Below are 24,885 nucleotides of genomic sequence, written 5' to 3' on the forward strand. Positions count from 1 at the left end.
TAGCTAATTACACTAGCCTTGAGGTATGGTATAATTATTCTTTATTTTGATATTATTGGAAACTTTGATTTTTGATTATGTTAGGAAGTTTTGTTTTTTGTTTTTTGTTTGTTGTTTTTTCTTTTTAGGGCCATGCCTGCAGCATGTGGAAGTGCCCAGGCTGGGGGTCGAATCACAGCTACAGCTTCTGGCTTATGTCACAGCCACAGCAACGCCAGATCTGAGCTGCATCTGTGACCTGTGCCACAGCTTGCGGCAATGCCAAATACTCAAGCCACTGAGCGAGGCCAGGGATTGAACCTGCATCCTCATGGATACTAGTCGGGTTCTTAACCCGCTGAGCCACAACGGGAACTCCCTAGGAATTAATATTTTAAAGTGTGACTTGAAGGTAGAAGTCATTTTTTTCCCCCCTCTTCCAGAGTAATGGTGTTAGTGTCACCTAATGGCGAAATGAGATATTGCAGCCATATTTATATGAGGCAGTAAACAAAGTAACCTAATTAGAAAGAGAAAAAGAAGGAATCTGGGGGGATTTTTGTCATGGATTGGAAAACTTACCATGGTTACAAGGTCCTGTGTTCTTTAGCCTACTTGTCTATCTCTCTGTCAGAGAGATCTGAGCAGATTGTTTAATATGCGGTTCGTTTTTGTCTTTTATAAATATTTTAGCTCAAATATTTCTCTTTCAAGAGAGTCCTTTCCTATCACCTTACGTAAAGTTCTCCATATACTCCTTACAGCTACTCCTTGTTACATTAATATGCCTCATTTTCTTCATACCTATAGAAGGATTTGGGATTACCTTATTTGCTTCCTTCCTTGCTTCCTCGCGTGATGTAAGCTTCGGGAGAGGAGGCAACTTGTTTGCCTTATTCATTCGTGTAACTACAGTGCGGAGTGCAGTGATTGTTAGTCATATAAGGGACATGTTCAGTTAAAATTAGTTGTGTGAATATTTGAATTTCTGGAAATGATAGAGAATGTTGAGTTTCCTTGGTGTAAATTAGAGATGTATCCAGAAAACAAATCACACTGTATTTGATTACTAACTAAAACATTGTTTGCTGCGTGAAGGCAGTGTGAACGCTTTACTTACCTAGGCCCCCCCCTCTTTTTTGCTTCCTATAGAGAAATGGTAGTGTGTCGGGAAAAGAAAAGATATGTGGCTTTGGGTGTTGAATTCTGTATTAATCAGTCAACTTCAGTGACACAAAAAATATTTTAAGATACAGTGCTTAGTCTTGAGGAGGTAATTTTTTGCAGACATGTAGATTTATTGTAAAGTAATTTCATTGAATGCGTTTTTGTGTATGTGAATTTGTAGGTACTTCCGGTATCATGCTTAATTCCTCTCTATATTAAAAAGAACAGAAATGGTATTTTTAGAAGAAATACAAAGAGCACCAAACAGTAATAAATCCTTTTAGCTGAGATGTGGGCGGGTTTGTGTTGTTTTTCAGGGAACAATATGGTTCTTTTAGACTGGAAACTTAGGGTGAAAAGAGTACATTTCCATTGTGTGGCCCAGTCCAAGAAGGTTGCCTCCCTAACTTTGAGATAATTACCCAGTCAGCAGAATTCTTGTTCGCATGAACCATTTATTAAAGGCCAGAGATTGATGAGGTGCTTAATAGTTCATGTTTTTATTCACTAGTTTTTGTTCTTAATTCTTGTGGTTTTGACCAGGTGGATGTGGGAAGAGAAGTTTGTAGAACTGAAATGGAGGTCAGAGCTTCGTCACAGAAGGTTAGTGGGTCATCGGATTCTGTGACTACACCGAACAGTGAAGAATTTGTTTTGGTTCCTCAGCATGCAGATGACACTTCTACAAAAGATGATGAAAAACCTGAACTGAAGGTATCTTTTTCTATTCTACAAATTATATTATTTTAAATGATTGTTTTTATTTCTTAACAAGGTGAAACTTATCTCAGATGTATAATATCTAAAGGTTTTTCTCGAGTATTGACTGGATCAATGTTTGATTTATCCAGAGGTTAATGATTTGGTTTGTGTGTTTTAAAACATTTTTGCTTTTGTTTGTTTATCTTTTACTTTAGAATTCAGAAAAAAGGGCATAAGTGGGAAAAAAGTAGAGAAAGGGTAAATGGCAAGTTAAACTTAATGTTTAAATCTTATATAAATTTATTTGGATATTTTTGTCTCTTTTACTGCTGGGTTTTGAAAGTTAACTATTTATTTATTATTATTATTTTTTTCTGTTTTTTGCTTTCTAAGGCTACATCTGTGGCATGTGGAGGTTCCCAGGCTAGGCTAGGTGTGGAATCAGAGTTGCAGCTGCTGGCCTACGCCACAGCCACAGCAACACAGGATCTGAGCTGCGTCTGTGACCTACATCACGGCTCACGGCAACGCTAGATCCTTAACCCAGTGAGTGAGGCCAGGGATCGAAAGCACATCCTCATGGATACTAGTTGGGTTTGTTACTGCTGAGGCACAATGGGAATTCCTAAAAGTTAATTATATAAATGCGTAGTTATGTATTATTTTCACATCAGAGACTTTTCTTTATGATTTTTGTGTTTCAAATCAGCTGGTAGGTAACATTAAGTATGTGATTTAACACTTGTATGAGTATTTTTAAGTATATGTTTTATAATTTTATCAGTTGAGTTTTTCTTTGGATGTGGTCCTTTTCCTTGTTCATTTTTATGTTGTTTTTCCTAACTCGAAAAAAAAAAGAACCAAGCAAATCCAGGTATAAATGTATGAGAATTGTATAACCACACTTTAGTAATAGGAAGAGAGAAAATAGTAAAAAATGCTACGTGTTATTTATGACTTATTTAATATTAATTGTGGCGTAAAATTTATGTGTTAATATATTAATATAATAAAATATCTAATAAAACTAAATCAGATTATTAAGTACTCATTATGTTGATATATAGTTTTACAATTTTATTAAAATAATCAATGGATTTCCTTAGCTTTATTCAAATATCTATATTTAAATAAACAACTACTTAAATTTCTGTAACTCTGTATTTTTGCATTAATGTGTTTAATTTAAGGCATTTATTTACTTAGGCTTTGTGTCTCACTTGCTTTTAAGAAAAGGATGAGTCAAATGTAAGGAAATTAGCAATACTCCTTGGAAGCCAGTTAGCAAAGTCTGTAAAAAAATCAGGAATATGTTTATGCAATGATAGCAAAAAATATGACCTTTTAAATGATATCCACACTAAATAATATGTTTAAACTTATCCATTTTCTTCTTTAAAGCACATAAATTTAGGATTACCTGGTTTTTAGAATGTGTTGCTAAAAAATAAGAAAAAAAAAGGAAATCTCTGTAAATAAGATCTTAGGTCTTTAGATCTGATATAGTTGGAAATACCTGGAGTGTTTCTTTTTTTTTTTTTTTTTAATCCTTTTTTGTTTTAGGGCTGAACCTGTGGCATATGGAGGTTCCCAGTCTAGGGGTTGAATCGGAGCTACAGCTGCCGGCCTGTGCCACAGCCACAGCAATGCCTGATCTGAGCCACATCTGCGACCTTCACTGCAGCTCATGGCAATGTGAGATCCTTAACCCACTGAGCAAGGCCAGGGATCGAACCTGCAACCTCATGCTTCCTAGTCGGATTCACTTCCACTGAGCCACGATGGGAACTCCAGCCTGGAGTGTTTCTGAAGAATCCTTTTCTGAAACTGATAATCCTCAAACTTAGATGATTTTATAACTTAGGATTTTGTATTATAACTAAAGAAATTAAATACAATTGTATAAATTCTTTGTATTCAGTAACTATATTTAAATTTAAATATTTAGATTGTTTAAATTTCTTCTAGAAATGAAATATTTTCATTAAGTTTCAGAACCATATTATGATTGAGAAACATTGTCTTGCTTTGTCTGTAGATAGTTTCTAATGGTGATGAGCAGTTGGAAAAAGCCATGGAAGAGATTTTGAGAGATTCTGAGAAAGGGCAAAGTAGCCTTCTTGTTGATTGTCCAAGTTCCAGTGAGATTTCAGACCATTCATTTGGAGATGTTTCAGCCAGCCAACCAAATAAGCCATCTCTTCAGTTAATTTTGGATCCATCGAATACAGGTACTATGTTGAACTCTTAACAGGCTGCAAGAGAAATGGGATAAAGTGATAAGGACAATTTTAAGGTGTAAATTAAATTAAATAAACCCAATTTTATTAAGTTTATTTTCTAAGATCAAGGTGGCGAGCTTTTCAGTTCTGGTCAAGATTTCGCACTTTGGTTCTTCTTAGGTTTCTGTATGTATCTCTACCCGTAAAATCAGTCTGTGTTCTTTGAGAACTGAGACTGTATCTGGATCTTCATTTTTACCCCTAGTTCTTGGCATATAGTAGGCCCTATATGAGTGCTTATTGAACAAATGAATAAATTCTTAGATGTCAAAGAATAGTGTAATTGACACATTCTTTCGTATGGTGTTCCTTTTTATTCAGTTTGACTACAGTTACTGTGAATTATAATTTGTTAAAATTCTAAATAAAATAGTATATCAACCTATATCAGTGTAATAATACTGTAAAAGTGTTTATTACAGTGTAATAAATAATACATGCACGAATGAGTAGGATTTAGAGTAGGAATACTGGCTTATAAGTCAAAATGGTTTTGGATGCAAGATAAGCCAAACCAAATCCAGTCCAACTCCTACTTCAGCTAGTTTAAACACTAGAGGTATGGTTTGATCTGAGGTCTGGTAGTATTGCTTTGTTAACTACTCAGTTTTGATCTCCATGTCGTCTTTCTCAACTGGCTTCCTTTAAGGTCACAAAGTAGTTGGCAGCAGAAATTGATAAGTAAGGCAAGGTAATTTGTTTATGCCTGGTGACAGAGAGAAAGTCTCTGATCTTTTACTCATTGAACAAAAGTTGTGAACTTTAATTGGACCAACTGAACCATTTTTCTAGTGGCCAGGGGAATGAGGGGAGTGCCATGAACTGCTAGGATAGGCCTTGGTTATATGCAGATTCCTCAGTAAGTCACTCTGACAGAAGAGATGAAATTATCTCAATTGATTTAAGGCACTCAAGATCCGTTTCTGAATGCTGGTGTAGGGTAAGTATAGGTATAGGCCAGAATGCTACACAGTGGGGCCGTGATGGCTCTACCTTACCCTATACTCAAGATTTATTCCTAGTGAATCAAATATTTAGATGTGAAAAATATAACCTGTATTTTTATATAGATTTTATATAGAGTTGAAAAAAGACCTATAGGGAGAAAATAGCATGTTTTTGTGATTACACAAAACGCCAAAGGAAAAAAGTTGCATTTTAATATGTAAAAGCTTAAATCTTCTGAATGAGAAAGGTACCATAATAAATATGGTCAAATGACAGACTAGGAGAAGATGTTTGCAATGTGTTGGGAATCCCCAAATGTTCCCACTAGTTCAGTGATTCACTATAGAGACTCATAGGTCTCAGTGCCTATTCATATTCATGGCCAGATTTATGTTCAAGGGGGCCTAAGAGAGAGATATATATATCTTATATGTGTGTGTGTACACATAAGATTGGGAATAAGGCTTATAAAATATTAATTCTTCTAGTTCTTGATTGAGGGAGCATGAAAGATTATATTATTCATTATGCTTTACTTTATCTTTTGAATTTCTTAAATCCCTAGCCCTCCCCCCAAACCCAAAGCATATTGATATCAATATTCATATAGTTGAGTTATTTTTTGGTTAATAGATTAATCAAAAGGAAGAAACACCTTTTTCTTCTAATATATATCTGATGGGTTGTTGGAATCAATTATCCTTTAAAGCAGTGGATTAGATTCTTATTTCTGAGCATATCTGATAGGGACTATGTATAACATACCTTTTTGTGTTCTCATTACACTAAAAAGAGTTTTTAAAATGATCTTTCCCTGAAGGTCTCAGTTGATAAGAATTTCCTTTGCTTTACAAGTACATTTTTAGCATTCTTTTCTGGTTATATATTGTTTACTTTTCATTTTCAATAAAGAACATGTGTTTTGTGTTCTCCCCCAAATTTGTATGTTGAATTCCTAGCCCTCAAGGTGATAGTATTAGGAAGCGGGGCCTTTGGGAGGTGATGAGGTCATGAGGGCAAAAGCCCTCCTAATTGGGATTAGTGTCCTTCTAAAAGAGACTCCAAAGAGCTAACTTGTCCCTTCTGCAATGGTGAGGATGCAGTGAAAAGATACTGTCCGGAAAGTGGCTCTTACCAGACACTGAATCTGCCAGAGCCTTCATCTTGGGCTTCCAGAGCTGTGAGAAATGAATGATGTTTAAATACCATACTCAGTCGGTGGTGTTTTGTTACATAAGAGCCTGAAAGAACTAAGACAAGGCATTTCAGCTGCCTCTTCATAATTGCAATCAACACAGTTTTTGATAACAGAATTGTTAACTCTCAATTGAAAATGACGCCTAACTCAATGGTCAGGAACAGTCTGGAAAGTATATAGATTTAAGCGGACTAAAATGAATATTAAAGGTATGTAGTTTGCCAATAATAAAATTAGGTAGATAAGGGTTTTTGTTTAAACATTATGATAACTTGTTGGTTTTTGTTATTTGCTGATCTTGTGTCCTGACTACTTGGATTCAGCTGTACAGGGAAGCTTTGCTAAATTATTGCAATGTACTAAAATACTATTTGGGTACATTCTTGAGTTTTCTCTCTCATGTCCTTTGTTGTTCTCCACCTCTTTCTGCTGAGGAAGGGATGATGGAATTAAAAAAGTATGACTTAAATAGGACTGAATTTATATTTGGGAGATGTGAATTTCTTACATTGGTGTGTGATTTTACTGGATCTAAAAGTGTTGCCTTGCTAAAAATGTTATTTGCCTGCTTGACTAAGGATCTTCACTAGTCATAGGGAGTTTTGTCTACATGAAAGCCATAATTATGCAGCATTTCATTGTGGATGGGATAGGGTCTAGGTAGTGCCTGGGATGATGTGTGTTTGCCATTAATAGGTTGCTTAAAGGACCACTAGCTCTAGAAAAGTTTATTAATTTAGTGATTAATTCATTTGATATTATATCAAGGGTCGAGTCTTTTAGACACTGTTATAAGTGCTGGGAACAAAGAGGATAGAACAGTTCCCTCCTTGAAGAGCTGATACTCTCTATAATAGGATAAACTTCATTTTGCTTTTGATTCATTCTATTTTACACTTTTCATAGAGGTTAAGACATGGTATCTGGAGTTCAGACCTGGATTTGGACACAGGCTCTTTCTGTAGTTTGGGCAAGTTATTCAACTTCTCTAGTGCTCAGTTTTCCTGTTTTTAAAATAGAATCTGTCTCCTAGGGATTTAGAGGATTAAATGACATCACCTACATTAAGCATTTTGTAAAATGCCTGGCTTTTGGTACTTGGAGAGTATGTACCAAATAAAATGCTTGTCATCATCATCATCGTCTGTTTTGGAAATCTTGAACACCCAAATAATATCACATAAAATTTTAGTTCTAAGGCCAATAATTACGACATATCTGTAATGGGCATGAGGCAAGGCATAAGTCCTTTATCTCCATTGAAGCACCTAATTCCTGGATTTATGTGGAGCAGTGTTCTTTGCATAGTTGATTTCTTTGAGTGCTTTAAAAGATGTTCTTTTTTATGGCTGAGTAGTATTCCATTGTGTATACATACCTCATCTTCCTAATCCAGTCATCTGTCAATGGACATTTGGGTTGTTTCCATGTCTTGGCTATTGTGAATAGTGCTGCAGTGAACATGTGGGTGCATGTGTCTTTTTCAAGGAAAGTTTTGTCTGGGTATATGCCCAAGAGTGGGACTGCTGGGTCACATGGTGCCATCTGCAGCAACATGGATGGAACTAGAGACTCTCATACTGAGTGAAATAAGTAAGAAAGAGAAAGACAAATACCATATGATATCACTTATAACTGGAATCTAATATACAGCACAAATGAATGTTTCCACAGAAAAGAAAATCATAGACTTGGAGAATAGATTTGTGGCTGCCCAGGGGAAGAGGGAGGGAGTAGGAGGGATCAAGAGCTTGGGGTTAACGGGTGCAAACTATTGCTCTTGGAATGGATTTACAATGAGATCCTGCTGTGTAGCATTGAGAACTATGTCTAGATACTTACATTCAGCACAACAATGGGAGGAAAAAGTATGTATACATGTATGTGTAACCTGGCCCCCATGCTGTACAGTGGAAAAAAAATAAGTAAATAAAAATTAAAAAAAAAAGATGTTATTCTTTGGTCTTTTCTTCTCCGTAGTTTCTGATGAGAAATCTGAAGTCATTTGAATCATTTATTATTCCTTTTTTTGTAACATGCTATTTTTCTGTCTTCTTTATATATTTAAAGAGATATTTTTGTTTTCCAGGAGTTTGATTATATGAGTGTGTTTTTCTTTAAATTTATCTTTGTTGGTGTTCACTGAGATTCTTGGATCTGTAAATTTATATCTTTTATGAAATTTGGGAAGTTTTCAGACAGTATTTTTAGGAGTATTTTTTTGTACAGTGATCTTTTTTCTCGTATTTTCCTGTGACTCAGACAACAAAAGTATTAGGTATTTTCCTATTGTTATACAATTCCTAAGCCTCTCATTGTATTCCAGCCTTTTTCTCTCTCTTCTTCAGTTTAGATATTTTTTGTTGACCTATGTTCCAGTTTACTAACCCTCTGCTCTATTATCTCAATTCCTTTGAGCTGTCTAGTGAATTTTTAGTTTTAGATATTCTATTTTTCTGTTCTTAAATTTATCTTGGTCCTTTTTGCGCTTTCTGTTTCTCTGCTGTGGATTAATATTTTTCATTCGTTTCCGGTGTATTCACCTTTATATTATAGAGCATGGTTATAATACCAATTTTAAAGTCTTTGATTGTTACAGTAACCGCATCATTTTGGGATTGGTATCTGTTGATTGCTTTTCCCTTGAGAACTGGTCACCTTTTTCTATTTTTGTTTTTGTTCGTTAGTTGAGTAATTGAATTATTTTCCAGACCTTCTGAATCTTTTGAGATTCTGTTTCCAAATAAAATTCTCTGAAGAATGTTGATTTTGTTTTAGCACTTCCAGTTGGTTATATACAGATTGCAAATTCTATCCTGCTTTCTACTTTCATAGTTGTTCAGTTCCAAAACCTTTTATACTTCCTTATTCTATACATGTACAGCATGGTGGTGAACCCAAGGCTCGTGTTAGTTCATACAAAAAAATTAGGGGGTTACCTTCTCCAGCTCTCCTCCTCAGCATTACCTTCATACTCTCTGGCTTCTTAGGGCCCATTTTCCCTTCTTCTAAGTAGAAGACAGATTTCTCACTTAGAGTTTTGTTCCTTTGTGCTGTCTTGTGGCCTTGTATGACTGGAGTCAACTTTAGGACACAGTGGTGAGAGAAAAGAAAGAAAAAATAACAGAGGTTTCCTTTTTCTTTTTGAATCACAAGAGCCAGGTCTCTTTGCTTGGGTGCTCTAGCCATTGAGACAGGTTCTTTTCTTTGAGTTTTAGATGCTTGTGGCACTCTGTTCCCATGCTCCTATAACACCCCCTGCCTCCCACCCCAAGCTGTGGCTCAGCTCCATCACTGGGGCTGGCCTTGTGGTAGAACTGGAAGAGGGGAGAGAGAGAGGGAAAGAAAGAGAGAAAAAGAAAGAGGGAAGAAGAGTATTATAATTCCTCAGTCTCTGGTTTACAGGGACTCAGTTTTCTCTCCTTTGGCCAGAAAGATTGGATTTCTCTCACATTTTTCTTGCTCACTGCATAGTTCTGCAACTTGGGCTGCAGATATAAGGATGAAAAAATATGAAAGGAAATTCAACATTACTGGTAGTTCTTCAAGTTTTGATTGTAGTCTCCAATCTGTTTTTTTTAAAAATTATCTTCAGGTAGTTACTTTTAATATTCTGGCTATTGTTTTCAGTTAACAGAGAGAAGCTAATGCAGACTTGTTGCTTCAGCTTGACTGGTTCAGTTTGAGTATTTTCAGTTCTGCTAGTTTTTGCTTCAGCTATTTGGAAGCTCTGGTATTGGGGCATAAGCACTTTTGAAATTATGTTTTCTTGATAAATTGACCCTTTTATCATTTGGAATGTCTCTTTTTCTCCTATTACTATTCATTGTTTTGAAGTATGGTTTTTCTGACATTAATATAGCCATTCTGGCTTTCTTATAGCATTTGCATGATATATCTATTTTTCTCCTTTCTTTCTTTCTTTCTTTCTCTTTTCTTTTCCTTTGTTTTTTCTTTTTCTTTTTTTACTTTGAACCTATTTGTGTCTTTTTATTTAAAATGAGTGTTTCTTATACATAGCATATAGATGAGTTTTGCTTTTTAAAATCTAGTTTGATATACTGTCTTTAATTGGTATATTTAGACCAGGGATCTCCAAACTACTTCTTATAGGCCACATCCTGCCCACTACTTGTTTTCACTATGGTTTGCAAGGTAAGCATTTTTTTTACATTTACAAAGGATTGAAAACAAGTCAAAAAAGACAGTGTTCTTTTCTGGTACATGAACGTTATATGAAATTCAGATTTTAGTGTGCATAAGTTGTTTTGAATTTTGTAAAAACAGTTTTTGTGGAAAGCTGTTTTCTCTTTTTACATAAATACTTGCCTAATATCCCAGATTTTTTTCTCTTGGCCCACAGAGCTAAGAGAAAATTCTTATGTAATTAGATCTAAGTGTACCTACTCTCTTGCTGTTTATTTTTTCTTTGTCCCCCCCCCCCCAATTTTTTCTCCTCCTCCTGTTTACTTTCATTCCTTTGATTTTTTTTTTTTTTGTGTGTGTGTGTCATTTTAGGGCTGCACCTGTGGCATGTGGAGGTTCCCAGGCTAGGGGTTGAGTCAGAGCTGTAGCTGCCAGCCTACGCCATAGCCACAGCAACACCAGATCTGAGCCACGCCTGCGACCTCCACCACAGCTTATGGCAACACTGGATCCTCAGCTCACTGAGCAAGGCCAGGGGGTCGAACCCATGTCCTCATGGATACTAGTTGGGTTTGTTAACCATTGAGCCACGATGGAAACTCCTGGATTATTTTTTAATATTCCATTTTATTTCCATTACTGGCATATTAATTACATAATTTTGTTTTATTATTTTAGTAGTTGCTCTGGGGTTTATAACCCATGGCTGTTTTATACCACTTCATATATATTGTGAGGATCTTCCAGTTCCTCCCTTGCAGACTTTATGCCTTTGTCATCATTCATTTTGCTTGGACATACGTTATGCATTATACGAAGTATTAATTTTTTGCTTTAAATAGCCTGTTGTATTTTTTAAAAATTAAATGGCAGGGAAAAAAGTTTTTCTCTCATATTTATAACTTTTGGTGCTCTTCATTTTCCCTCTAGTCTCATTTTCCTTTATCCCAAGGGACTTCTTTAACATTCTTCTTTTCTTCTGCAGGTTAGAATTAGCTGTTAATTCCACCCAGGGAATATTTCATTTCAGATCTTTTTGACTTTTCTGCTTCAGAATTTCTTTTGGTTCTTTTTTTCTGTCTTTCATTTTTCTCATTCTTTTGATGGGTATCTTTTTTTAGTTCCTCTGTCACATTTATAATAGTTACTTTAAAGACCTTGTCTACTAATTTTGTCACCTCTCTCTTGTGGATCCATTTATGTACTTTTTTGTATTTGATGTATACAGTTTCATGAATCTCTGAGTTACACAGATTTGTAAAATATTTATTTCTTCAAAAAGCTTTTTCTCCACCTTTTCCTCTTTTGTAGAACTCCAGTTACACATAAATTTAGACCATTGAACTGTTTGTTGTTGGTTTTTTTTTTTTTTTTTTTTTTTTTTTTTGTCTTTTTGCCTTTTCTAGGGCTGCTCCTGCGGTATATGGAGATTCCCAGGCTAGGGGTCTAACTGGAGCCGCAGCCACCAGCCTACACCAGCGCCACAGCAACACTGGATCCAAGCTGCCTCTCAACCTACACCACAGCTCATGGCAATGCTGGATCCTTAACCCACTGAGCAAGGCCAGGGATCGAACCCGCGACCTCATGGTTCCTAGTCGAATTCGTTAACTACTGAGCCGGGAACTCCTCATTGAACTGCTTGATCTCCCATGTTCATGAGTCACTGAGGCATGATTTTAGCATAGGATCTTGCAAATAATTGTTGTTGCATAAGTAGTTGCTAAATTAACAAAAATGCATTATATGTGTGTGCGTGTATGTGTATTCTAAATGTGTTAGCATTCAGCCTTAAGCTGTGTTTGTAGTTTTTTATTTATCCCTTTTGAAATATAATACATTGAACTGAATCAGAAGGTGAAAAATCATAGTCCGTGATTGAAGAACATGGTAGATGAAGTACTTAGGAAAGTAGGTGGTGAGGTTGCATGATTTAATATAATTTTTGGAGCTGGAATGGGGGGGTTGGGAATGGCTCTTGTGAACTATTTATTAATATCCTGTAAGTGCAGTCCTGGTAATGAGAATTACAGCATGCTGCAAGGATCTAGTTAAGGTGAGATAGGCATACTTCATTTTGTGTGGCATGGATATAGGTAAATGGGGAGGAGTTGGAGACTGGCTGAATGTAGATTTTCAGGTGGGAATGGGGAGAGTGATAAGGGGGGAGCTTTATATAGTATCTGATATGTGCAGATAAATACTCTAATCACAGTTGGGACTTTGCTGCATATACACTGTGCTTAGAATTAAAGTGGGTTTTTTTTTTTTTTTTTTTGGTCTCTTTTTTGTCTCTTTTTTGCTATTTCTTTGGGCTGCTTCCGCAGCATATGGAGGTTCCCAGGCTAGGGGTCGAATTGGAGCTGTAGCCATTGGCCTACGCCAGAGCCACAGCAACGCAGGATCTGAGCTGCGTCTGTAACCTACACCACAACTCATGGCAACACCGGATCCTTAACCCACTGAGCAAGGCCAGGGATCGAAGCCGCAACCTCATGGTTCCTAGTCGGATTCGTTAACCACTGTGCCACGACAGGAACTCCTAAAGTGTTGTTGTTGTTGTTGTTTTTTTATTTTAAAGAAACTCATTGGTGGGGAGAGGAGAATTGGGGGAAGCAATCATAGGATGATTAAAATAATGATTATTTTGAGGAAAAATTTTTCATTGAAATACTTGCATAGTTTGCAGAAACCAGCAAGCCAGGAAACAGCAAAATAAGGAGCTTGACCTCCGTTGGTCTTGGTATGACATGGAACATCTTAACGTTGTTGACTTTTGCTTAGGAAGTTAGGCTGCTTAATAAATTTGCTGCCATGCAGGATCTTTACCAGAGAAATTTTCAATTAACTTTAGTTTTATTTAATTCTCTTTATTTTTAGGCAGATTGACACTGTCTTTAGTTCCCTTTCCTTTCTATTGTTTTATATAATTTGAACTCCATCTTTGATTTTTTAAAATACAGAGCTTGGAGTTTTTTTCATTTTATTCTAAGGAAGTTGTAGCTAAGATAATACTTTAAGAGATTCGTAGTATATAGTGGCTGATTCCAGAACTCTAAGTTAAGGTGTAGGATAAACATAAAAGAAATGAAAACACAGAGAGACTTAAACTTTATTTGCAATTTTTCATTTGTTTTTGGGAAATAGGTGAACTTACACTGTGAAGTTTTGTTTTAACTTTTGAGTGTTTCTTTTTTTCCTTCAGAAATTACACCCAGACCATCTTCTCCAAGTGGAATACCTGAAGAAGATAGTGTTTTATTTAACAAACTGACCTACTTAGGTTGTATGAAAGTTTCCTCCCCACGTAATGAAGTGGAGGCTTTACGGGCAATGGCAACTATGAAATCTTCCAGTCAGTACCCCTTTCCGGTTACCCTGTATGTGCCAAATGTTCCAGAAGGCTCTGTGAGGTAAGTTCTAATACCTTTTAATTATTTTATTTTATTTTTTTGCTTTTTAGGGCCACACCCATGGTGTATGGAGGTTCCCAGGCTAGGGGTCAAATTGGACTAGTAGCCGCCAGCCTACAGCACAGCCACAGCAACGCCAGATCCAAGCTGTGTCAGTGGCCTGCACTGCAGCACAGGGCAATGCCAGATCCTTAACCCACTGAGTGAGGCTAGGGATCAAACCTGCGTCCTTATGGATGCTAGTCGGATTCGTTTCCACTGAGCCATGATGGAAACTCTGCTCTAATACTTTTTAACCCTCCTTAGATACCTGTGAAGTTTTTTTGGGTAGCGGTGATGATATTTTATCATAAATGAGGGCTAGGACTTGGTGTGAATTCACTTTCACTCTGTAGATGTGCAAAGTAAAAATGTTTAGGTATAGACTGTATTCCTTACGTGCAAGGGGCATTTGTAAAATTATGCTTAAATTGCTCTAGTGGAACTATGAATGTAAAAATACCTGTCATTTGTGTTTCACCTTGTCATGTAACAGTGGTTTAAAAAACTAGAACAATCTCTAGATTTCTAAGCTCTTTACTGCAGACTGGAAAGAAGCAAAATAGCTTTTTTTCATATGCTTCACTTGGAATAATATTTAATGTCATCTGAATTTTGAATTTCTTTAAATGTGAAACAGGTAATCTTATTTTCCTACATTCAGCCTTCCAGTAGTCTTCCATCACACTTGTATTTATATTCAAAATCCTTACCTTGTCTGGTCCTGGTGATCTGCTTTGACCTAATCTTCCCTTTCCCTCTCTCCTTCCCTCCCTCTTTTGCTTTCTCCTCCTTTCACTACACTTACTTCATTCATTCACTACTTTCCAGTCATAGTAGCCTCTTTATTCTTTCTCAGATGCAGTCATGAATCCTGCCTCAGGGCCTATCAGTCAGGATTCTTACCTCAGGGCTTTTGTATAGTCTCTTTAATTTGCCTAAAGAAGCTTTCCTAGCTTTTTTCCAGTTTTCACTTCTTTCCAGTTTCACCTCAAGAAACCTTTTATCAAAAGAAGCCTCTTTTTTTTTTCCCTTGTTTTTCTCAATAGGATTTATTTTTTAGAGTGGTTTTAGGTTCGTAGCAAAATTGAGCAGAAGGTACAGAGATTTCCTGTGTCCCAAGTGTGCACCTGCGGTCTCATCCAAACACGGACTTCCCTCCCCATCAGCATTTCCCTTCCACTTGTTACACTTGGTACATTCGTTGCAGCTGATGAACCTGTGTTGACATAATAATTTTCCAAAGTCCATAGTTTACATTAGGGTTCACTCTTGGCGTTGTACATCCTGTGGATTTGGACAAATGTATAAGGACATGGATCCATCATTACAGTATCGTACAGAGTACTTTCACTGTCCTAACAATCCTGCCTTCTGCCAGTTCGTCTGTCCCTCCCCCTTATTCATCTGTCCCTCTCCCCTCCAACCTCTAGCATCCACTGATCTTTTTACTCTTTCCGAAGTTTTGCCTTTCCCAGGATGTTATATATTTGACATTTTGTAATAAATAGCCTTTTTCAGATTGACTTCTTTTACTTAATAATAGGCATTTAAGGTTCCTACATGGTTTGTTGTTGTTGTTGTTGTGTGCTGAATAATATGTTATTGTCTGGATGTGCTAGTTTGTTTATCCATTCGCCTATGGAAGGACATCTTGATTGCATCTAAGGTTCAGTCATTATGAATAACATTTCTGTAGACATCTGTGTGCAGGGTTTAGTGTAGACATAAAATTTTCACTCATTTGAATAAATACCAAGGAGTATAATTGCTGGATCATATAGTATGAGTATATTTAGTTTTGTAAGAAACTGCCAAACTATCAAAAGAAACCTCCTTTGATAATATCATAACTTATCTTTCTCTTTTTTAACTGAGCTTTTTTAAAAATAGCATTTTCCCTTGACTTGATATTATGTTTATTCACTTACTTGTTTATTACTGCCTGTCTTCTTCACTAGACTATAAGTTCCATGGGAGGGAGGTTATTGGTATTTTTTTCTGCTTACAGCTTCAGTGTCTAAATAGTATCTGGTCCAAAAAAGGTATTTAGTAAATATTTGCCGAATAAACAAATAATTGAAACAGGTCTAGGGAATTAGGTTGAATGTGTCTTGAACCAGTAATACTCCCTGAAGGCTCATTTTATCTGTTTTCAAACCCCTTCTGATTTATCTCATTCTCTAAAGTTTAGAATGCGAGAAAAATTTTAAGTACCAAAATAACAGCAAAATAAATTTACGGTTTTGGCAAAAGTGCTTTGAATTTTTGGGGAAAGGGTTTTGTAGATGTATTGTTTGTATATCTCTTAAAAATGTCAAAATGACTTTTATTGTTACCTGTTTAGTTTCAGAGTAACAAACATATCTTGACAAAGATTTAATGGTTTTGACTTGACTTTCTATTCCTAGTGGGTTCCCCTTCAGTTTCACAGTTTGAGATCCTGAGAGGTGGTCTTGAGTTTTTTGATCAGTCTAGGTTAGGATTTGTATAGAAGAAGTCAGAGAGGTATTTGCTCCAAAATTACTCCTTTAAAATTCCCTTATTAAGTTCATCTTTGGAACCACTCTGACCTTTTTTAGGGTAAAAGAAGTCTTGGTTGAACAATGACCTGGGGCTTGTATGAACTTATGGGTGCTGCTTTTTTTTAATTAAATTTTTTTTTTTTTTTTTTTTTAAGGGCTGCAGCATGTGGATGTTCCTAGGCTAGGGATCAAATTGGAGCTGCAGCTGCCGGCCTACCACAGCCACAGCAACATGGGATCCGAGCCATGTCTGCAACCTATACCACAGCTCATGGCAATGCCAGATCCTTACCCCACTGAGCGCGCGGTGGGGGGAGGGGGGCAGGATTGAACCTGTATCCTCATGGATGCTAGTTGGGTTTGTTACTGCTGAGCCACAGTGGGAACTCCCTCAGGTGTTGCTTTAAATAGAAATGAACTCTCCAAGGATGGTCTGTGCTATTTTTTTACTGACGTTCCTTTTGCTGTAATAGAACAAGACTAGCATTTTGGGATGGGTGACATTGACTTTACCTGGCAGTGTATACTTGGCTTTGAGAGTAAATGAATTGGATCGTGGGACACAAAAATGAAGTAATTGTCAAAAGAAGGTGAAGAATTTGTGTTTGTGTTTATAGCAGAAATATTAAGATAATGTTTTCCTGCAATATTGATTCTAGTTTATTTTTGTGATTTTAAGATAGTTATGTTTATGTGTTACTAGAATAGTAAAATGTTTGCCTTTGTTCTTTGATAGTTAATATTTTATCTCATTTTCATCACTGTTCTGCAGAATCATAGACCAATCCAACAATGTGGAGATAGCGTCTTTTCCAATTTATAAGGTGTTATTCTGTGCACGTGGACATGATGGGACGGCAGAGAGCAATTGCTTTGCATTTACAGAGAGTTCCCATGGTTCAGAAGAATTCCAAATACATGTTTTCTCCTGTGAAATTAAAGAGGCAGTAAGTATAACAGATTGTAGCAATTTACTATTGAGATGAATTAGGGTAATGTTTTTGAACCCTAATTTCACTGTCATATAATTTAATATGTATAATCATATACCATATTACATAAATTTGGAGTATCTTTCTAAAGCGAAAGTTAGTATTTGTAGTGGCATAGAACTGAATACGGAAAGCTAAATTCAGTAACTCTGTGGACTAAAGTAGTACTCTCAGCTTTACAGATATAGGAGAAAAATCCCATTTGATGGGCTGCTCTCCCACACCACCATAGTAGTAATTGCTCAGGCTTAGAAGGAAGAATAACTTTGTACCTCTTTTATTGTTTTGCCCAAGTTGGTTGGTCCATGTGACTTGATTGATTGATCGATTAACTGCACCCGTGGCATGTGGAAGTTCCTGGGCCAGGGATTGAACCTGCACCACAGTAGTGACCCAGGCTGCTGCAGTGACAACGCTGGATCCTTAACCCGTTGAGCAACAAGAGAACTTTGGTCCCTGTGACTTTCAATAACAATGTCTGTTTCTCTGCTGGGCCTTTCACTTAGATATTGCACTAAGGTGATTCCATAGATCTCTGTGATTTTTACTGGTGGTCATTGTTATGTGTGTTCATTCAAAGATTTGCTTTTGCTCTATAGGACTGGTTTAATTATAAATACAAATACTCACATACAGCAGGGGTATCAACTAGTAGTCTTTAAAGATGCCAGTGAGCTCCTCTTCGTAATTATTAAATGAGTTTATTACTAGACTCAAGAAGTAGTACAGAATCAAATGGCTGTTACATACACAAGGAAATTGCCTTCTATATCTACTGAATTCTCCCCAAATTAAAAGTAAGTTGCACTTTTAGAACTTAAAGTACTTACACAACCATTTCAAAGGCTTTAATAAATGGGTTTGGATGGGCAAGGCCTTGAGTGTGTTTGCTTTTGGAAATGCAAATTGTCAGTGGAAGATATTGAAAGCAGCATTTATTCTGTTTTCTCTTTACCCTGAAACCAATGAACCATTGTATTAACAGTGGTTCTGAGAGTTTATTTCTGGCTATAAAATAGGAACATATAATATATAAATACATATACTGACTACTTGGTCAGGTGTGCATTAGATAGGAGTGAATGAGTACGAGTGAGTCTGGCTCATAGGAGGCAGTGAATATAAATATGTTGTAAGAATGTGTGTGTGTGTTTGTGAATTAGGGTGTCTATTTCTGATCCTTACAACTCCACTGCAGAGGTGGGGAAGCAGATGGTAGAGTCCTGGCGTTTCATGTTGGCAACCATCATTTAACATACCTGTATGAATTCTGGATAATTGGTGCTCAACAGTAAGAAAATGAGCTTTGAAGAATTGGGAGAACCCACTGCTTGGAGAGGCAGAAACACTGCTGCAGAAGGAAATTGAAAGGGACCTGGTTGCAAGCATTTTTCATAACTGTGATGGTATGAAACTTTCTTTTGAATTATAGCATCCACTTGTTTATGGGTGGGGGAAATTTTTTCATTTTGAGAGCTTTAACAGTGTAAGCAGGGGAATTCTCCTCCTGACCATTTTGAATACAGTATTAAATAATATTGATTGTATTTCTAGAAAGTATACTTAGTACACTGCAGGTTGTGAGAAAGTGATGTCCATGTATTATTTAATTTTGGGGGTAAATTTTTCAAAGTGTTACATTCTGGGACATTGGTGGTAAAATTCATTGTTGAAGGAAAAAATATATGACAGTTGTCATTCAGCTTTATTATGAGAGGTTATTTCTAAATGAAAAATAACCCGGTATAAATATAGGACTTATGCCAGGCACTGTGCTAAGCATTTACGTGATACTCATAACATCCCCCTAAACTAGATAGTACCTATTTAGACTAGTGATCTTATGCTTCTCTTTTCCTGGGGCAGTTCTAGTTTATGCATGTTGTCTGAGCATATTATTGAAGCACTCCATTTTATTCTCAGAAGTATTCTGGTCTGGTAAATTGTACTGTTACCCTTTCCTTATCCCAAGGCTAAGAGGATAGATGATAAAGCTGGTTTCCAAAGAAAGTTTCTGACTCTGAAGACCCTTGTAATTTGTAGTCACAACTTTCCTGTTGCATTATTATAAAAAGCACATATGGATTTTTACCTTTCAATTATGCTTCATATAGGGATTTACTGGTCATGTAGCTTGCATTCCAGCAACCTTTGGGTTTTACTCATGCCTTTCATAGAAGATGTCTGACATCTTTCTGTTGTCCCTTAAAAAATAATTACTCTTTTAGTTAATTCGAAGTCTTTTGTCACATTTACTAGTTGTCTGGTTATCTGGTTCCCAGAAGTTTCTTGATCTATGGTGAAGGGACTACTTTAGTGCTTAGGATTTGGATCCTTCTTAATGGGCACAGACAGTTGGCAAAGGTAGCTCAGGAAAAGATGACAGACTTTCTTATTGCTTAAGTATGTGCTTCGGAGCAATGTCCCTAATTTATTTACTATTGTTTGCAGAGTCGCCACATGGAGGTTTGAAGAAGTTTGTTGGTTAAAGGCAAGAAGACATCATGTCAAGAGGGAGTAGCTGCCTCTGCCAGTTGGCTGCCTCTACCAGTTGTCACTGACATATGCTTTTAAGTAAAATTCCACAAGCAGCAGACACCAGCAGTGGTAGAGGGAAAGCGGAATGAGGGCGATGGCTTTGTTGGGCCTGTGACACTAGGATTAGGAGTTCCCCTAGAAGGGTTAGGACAAATTTGACTTATTACACTGGATATTCTTCTTTGGAACTCTGCTGGAGTGGATCTCAATTATCTGTGGCAAAAGAGTTGGGGAATCCAGCCAGAAATATCTTGATACTGATGATCTTTGTACAGGGAAAATAATGTGCTAGATTTCTGCTGAAGAATTGCAGACAAAGCAGAATATCAAAAAGCATAGTGAAAAAAGCCAAGGAGGTGCATGCATCTTGTTGCATCTTTGTGGATATATTATGCAAAACTTCTCTTAAAGAGACATTGAAAGGCTCAGTTGACTCTCTTTAATAATTTATTTCTACTAAACAGCATAGCCATTTTCTCAAAACAGCTTTTGCTATTTCTTTGTTACAAAATACTTAACCACTGCTGGCAATTCTCAGTGTTATGTTTTAGAAGCAGGTTATCGTCTGGTGTTAAAGGCATTCAGAGGTATTTCATGAAAAATACCATGGGTATCATTAGGAAGATCTTTATTCCTTTTCTAGGGCTGCACCCATGGCATATGGAGGTTCCCAGGCTGGGGGTCTAATGGGAGCTGTAGCCGCCAGCCTACACCACAGCCACATCAATGCGGGATCCAAGCCGCGTCTGCGACCTACACCCCAGCTCTAGGCAATGCCGAATCCTTAACCCACTGAGCGAGGCCGGGGATTGAACCCACAACCTCATGGTTCCTAGTCGGATTCGTTAACCACTGAGCCATGGTGGGAACTCCAGGAAGATCTTTATTCCTAATGCACTGATATTTCTTGGAGTTACGAAAGAAAATCATATTCCTGGTATGGGGAAAAATTATTTCTAAACATGTATTTATTGAGATGATATTTTAACAAAATGCCTTATTTTGGAAATTCATTTGGAAGTTATACTGCTGGTGTTTTTCTTAAATAAGTTGATTTTTGTAATTTTTAAAAAGTTTCTTGTATGATATGCCTCTTATTTTAGCTCCTTTCAGTGAGTAATGTATTTGAGTAAGTTAAAAAAAATTTTAACAATGTCTTTCTGGGTATCTTATATAGAATAATTTTCCTACATTTATTTATTTATTTGATATTTATTTATCCCACCCCTTTTTATAGGAGGTTCCCTGGCTAGGGGTCCAATCAGAGCTGCAGCTGCTTGCCCACACCACAGCCACAGCACCTCCAGATCCAAGCTGCATCTGTGACCTACACCACAGCTCATAGCAATGCTGGATCCTTAACTCACTGAATGAGGCCAAGGATTGAACCCACATCCTCATGGATGCTAGTTGAGTTTATAACCTGCTTAGCTATAGTGGGAACTCCTCTACATTTATTTTTTGGGTGAACATTTTCTTGATATATATTTTTTAAAGAGTTAATTCTCTTTCACCAGTACTAGTGAAAAAGCTTTTATCTTAGAAGATTTGGCTGTTTTTTAAATTTTATTTTATTATTTATTTATTGGCTTTTTTAGAGCTGTACCCAGGGCATATGGAGGTTCCCAGTCTAGGGGTCTAAATGGAGCTGCAGCTGCCGGCCTATACCACAGCCACAGCAATGCCAGATCTGAGCCGTGTCTGCAACTTACACCACAGCTCACAGCAACACCGGATCTTTAACCCACTGAGAGAGGCCAGGGATCGAACCCGCAATCTCATGGTTCCTAGTCAGATTCGTTTCTGCTGCGCCACAACAGGAACTCCTATTTATTTTATTTGCTCATTTCATTTCATTTCATTTACCATGTTCATGGCACGAGGAATTTCCTGGGCCAGGGACTGAACCCATACCACAGCAGTAACCTGAGCCAGAGTGGGATACTTAGCCCACCAGGCCTTATTTTGGAAATTTGACTATTATTTAAGTAAATGTTTTGTTTAATAACCTTTTTTGACTGTTAACATGTAATGCATATTTGAGAATTTGGAAGATTCTGAAATACAAAAGAAAATAAAAGATACTCAGGATTCCATCAGAGTTAAAATTTTGGTGTATTCCTTTCCACATTATCTACATGCAACCTCCTCCCCACCTCTTCAAGCAACAATGACAGCACCAATCCCAACAGATAGTTTTGTGTTTAACCAGTGCTTTCTTTTTTTTTTAGGGGTGTACCAATGGCATATGGAAGTTCCCAGGCTAGGGGTCTAATCAGAGCTGTAGCCACTGGCCTGCACCACAGCCACAGTAATGCCAGATCCAAGCCACATCTGCAACCTACACCATAGCTCACGGCAACGCCGGATCATTAACCCACTGAGCGAGGCCAGGGATCGAACCTGTATCCTCATGGATACTAGTCAGATTTGTTTCCACTGAGCTGCGACAGGAACTCTTTAATTAGTGCTTTTTATGGGTACTGCCTTCTGGTGAAAAATTGTACTGTGTTATTTGTCAATAAACCTTTTGACTTCTGCCAAAAAAATGCCTATTCTTGATTATTGTGTATGCATGCGTGCATGCGTGTGTGGTATATGTGTATTTAATAGTGTGACATGAGAAAAATGTTTTCCATGGTATTATGGTTTAAAATTTCATTTCTTGATGAACTTGATTATACAGTTTGTTCCTATAACTGTATACATTGATAATCATTGTTTCTGAAGTCACCCTACAAATTCTTTGATCATCGTCTCAGCTTATTCATAGACTCTGAAAGTCACAAATACCTTTAGCCTTATTGTTGGAAAAATCCGCTTTTAAGATAGGGTAAGAATTAAATACGTTTCGACCTCTCTTAATGTACTGTTGTGTCCTTCCTCCAAAAAAGAAAGGTGCAGTCTGATTCCCCTCTACCACTTATTTAAGTGGTAGAGGGGAATCAGCCTCATATTTAAGCCTTTTTTAAAAAGAAATTCCTAAGCCTTGCCCATCTACTTGGGAATTTGCCAAGTTCTTCGTCTTTTTATGGTGTGGCCTGATACGGCAGGCTTGCTGACAGCTCTGGTACAAAAAAATGAAATAGAAGAAGATATAAGAGAGAAGGAAAAAGAATGAATCTTTTGGGGGTTTGACTCTACTAATTATCAAAAATTAAGTGCAGGTCCTCTTTTCACATGTGATGTTTTCTTAATATGCTTAAAATATGTTTTCTTAAAAACATAAAAATAAATAATAGAGTTCATATTTTTGGGGGTGAGGAAGTGGGAAGTACTTAACTGAAAATAATTTGATGTCCATATTTATATAAACCTTGCAGGCATAATTTTCAGTGACTTAGCTCTGGTATGTTCTTTGATTCTCTTTTCCTTGATAACACTTAAATTATTGAGCCACGTCAAATTAGGATCTGGTTGAGGCTGAATATTTCTGCTTTTGCCTTACCTGATGATTCTGTCCCATTCATCTCAAGTACATTCAACTTAACATGTGCTGAAATACAATCTCCATGTTCACTGCTATATCCCTAGCACCTAGAATAATACTTAGTACACTGAAGACACTCAACAAATATTTGTTAAATAAATGAGTGAATTTATCATTGTCTTAATTGTGTAAAATTTGAGGTCTATAATTCTTATTTCTTCCTTTTTTTTTTTTTTTTTTTTTTTGTCTTTTTAGGGCGGCACCTGTGGCATATGGAAATTCCCAGGTCGAATTGGAACTGTAACTGCTGGCCTACACCGCAGCTCACGGCAACACCCAGATCCTTAACCCACTGAGCAAGGCCAGGGATCGGACCTGCGTCCTCATGGATACTAGTTGAGTTCATTAACCACTGAGCCACGACGGGAACACCCTGCAATTCTTATTAATACCAATCCTTTGCTGCTTTATTATTTTTACTTACTTATTTATTTATTTTTTTATTTTTGGTCTTTTTTAGGGCTATACCTGTGGCATATGGAGGTTCCCAGGCCAGGGGTCAAATTGGAGCTGTAGCCGCTGGCCTATATCATAGCCACAGCAATGCCAGATCCAAGCCATGTCTGCGACCTACACATCAGCTCATGGCAACGCCAGATCCCCAAACCATTGAGTGAGGCCAGAGCTCAAACCTACATTCTCATGGATACTAGTCAGATTCGTTTCCATTAAGCCACTACAGGAACTCCCTATTTTTACTCATTTACATAAAATTATGAGACAATATAATATTAAAAATTTTACAAGCACTGTGATATAAATATAATGCTTTTGCTGAAGTTGAACTTTAGGCTACAAGCAGCATTCTTAAAGCGTATATAATTCATTTAATTTAGAGAACTATTAATTTGGCATTGGAAAGGCAATTTACAGTAATCACTGATTACTGCCTTTAAGTGCGACTGTTGGAAATTTGAGAACCATTTGTTTTTGAATGTGAAGGATTGTGTGTATGAGAAAAGGTAGAGTATATGAATGTAACAAAAAGAGAAAATTGAGGAAAGACCCTCCCATTCTTTAAGAAATTCTACTGTTAATGAGAGTGCTATTATTTTAAGCAAATTATGAAATTTTGTAATCCTAGACCAACATAATTCAAAGAATAATTTGAAATTCCCTTTTTCTAAAGTGAAGGATTTGTTAATATTCAACGAGGTCTCATTACTAGTTCCTCTCAATGTGAGATTTTGAGAATATTACCTTTCTTTAAACCCTTCCTATTTCATCTTGTTTTCACTTGTTCAGCCTATGGGTGGCCTAAGCTATTTGGGAGGTCTTTTGTGCTTCACCTTACAAGCTTGAAGTGGTATGATTCTTGTTTTGGAACCAAGGAAGACCGATCGATCGATCGATTGATCTATGTCACATAATAGCTTATCTAATTTATTTTTATATAGCTTATACTTTTTATAATATAAAAAGTAGTCACCAAGGTGGCTTAATACTAGTAAATTAGATCAAGCCAT

At 36.8% G+C, this 24,885-nt stretch overlaps 1 protein-coding gene across 2 annotated transcripts in view; it reads left to right on the forward strand.

Annotated features, from left to right (window-relative positions):
• Positions 1-24,885, forward strand: part of RABGAP1L (RAB GTPase activating protein 1 like) — a 657,663-nt gene that overhangs the window by 67,143 nt on the left and 565,635 nt on the right. For both annotated transcript variants that reach the window (XM_013989628.2, XM_021102607.1), the window contains exons 2-5: positions 1,690-1,860; positions 3,887-4,079; positions 13,628-13,835; positions 17,172-17,346. In XM_013989628.2, the coding sequence (XP_013845082.2) occupies positions 1,723-1,860; positions 3,887-4,079; positions 13,628-13,835; positions 17,172-17,346 (714 nt within the window). In that variant the 5' untranslated portion in view covers positions 1,690-1,722. The remainder of the gene's footprint in view (positions 1-1,689; positions 1,861-3,886; positions 4,080-13,627; positions 13,836-17,171; positions 17,347-24,885) is intronic.

This window comes from Sus scrofa, chromosome 9 (assembly GCF_000003025.6).
Source record: "Sus scrofa isolate TJ Tabasco breed Duroc chromosome 9, Sscrofa11.1, whole genome shotgun sequence".
Taxonomy (NCBI): Eukaryota; Metazoa; Chordata; class Mammalia; order Artiodactyla; family Suidae; genus Sus; species Sus scrofa.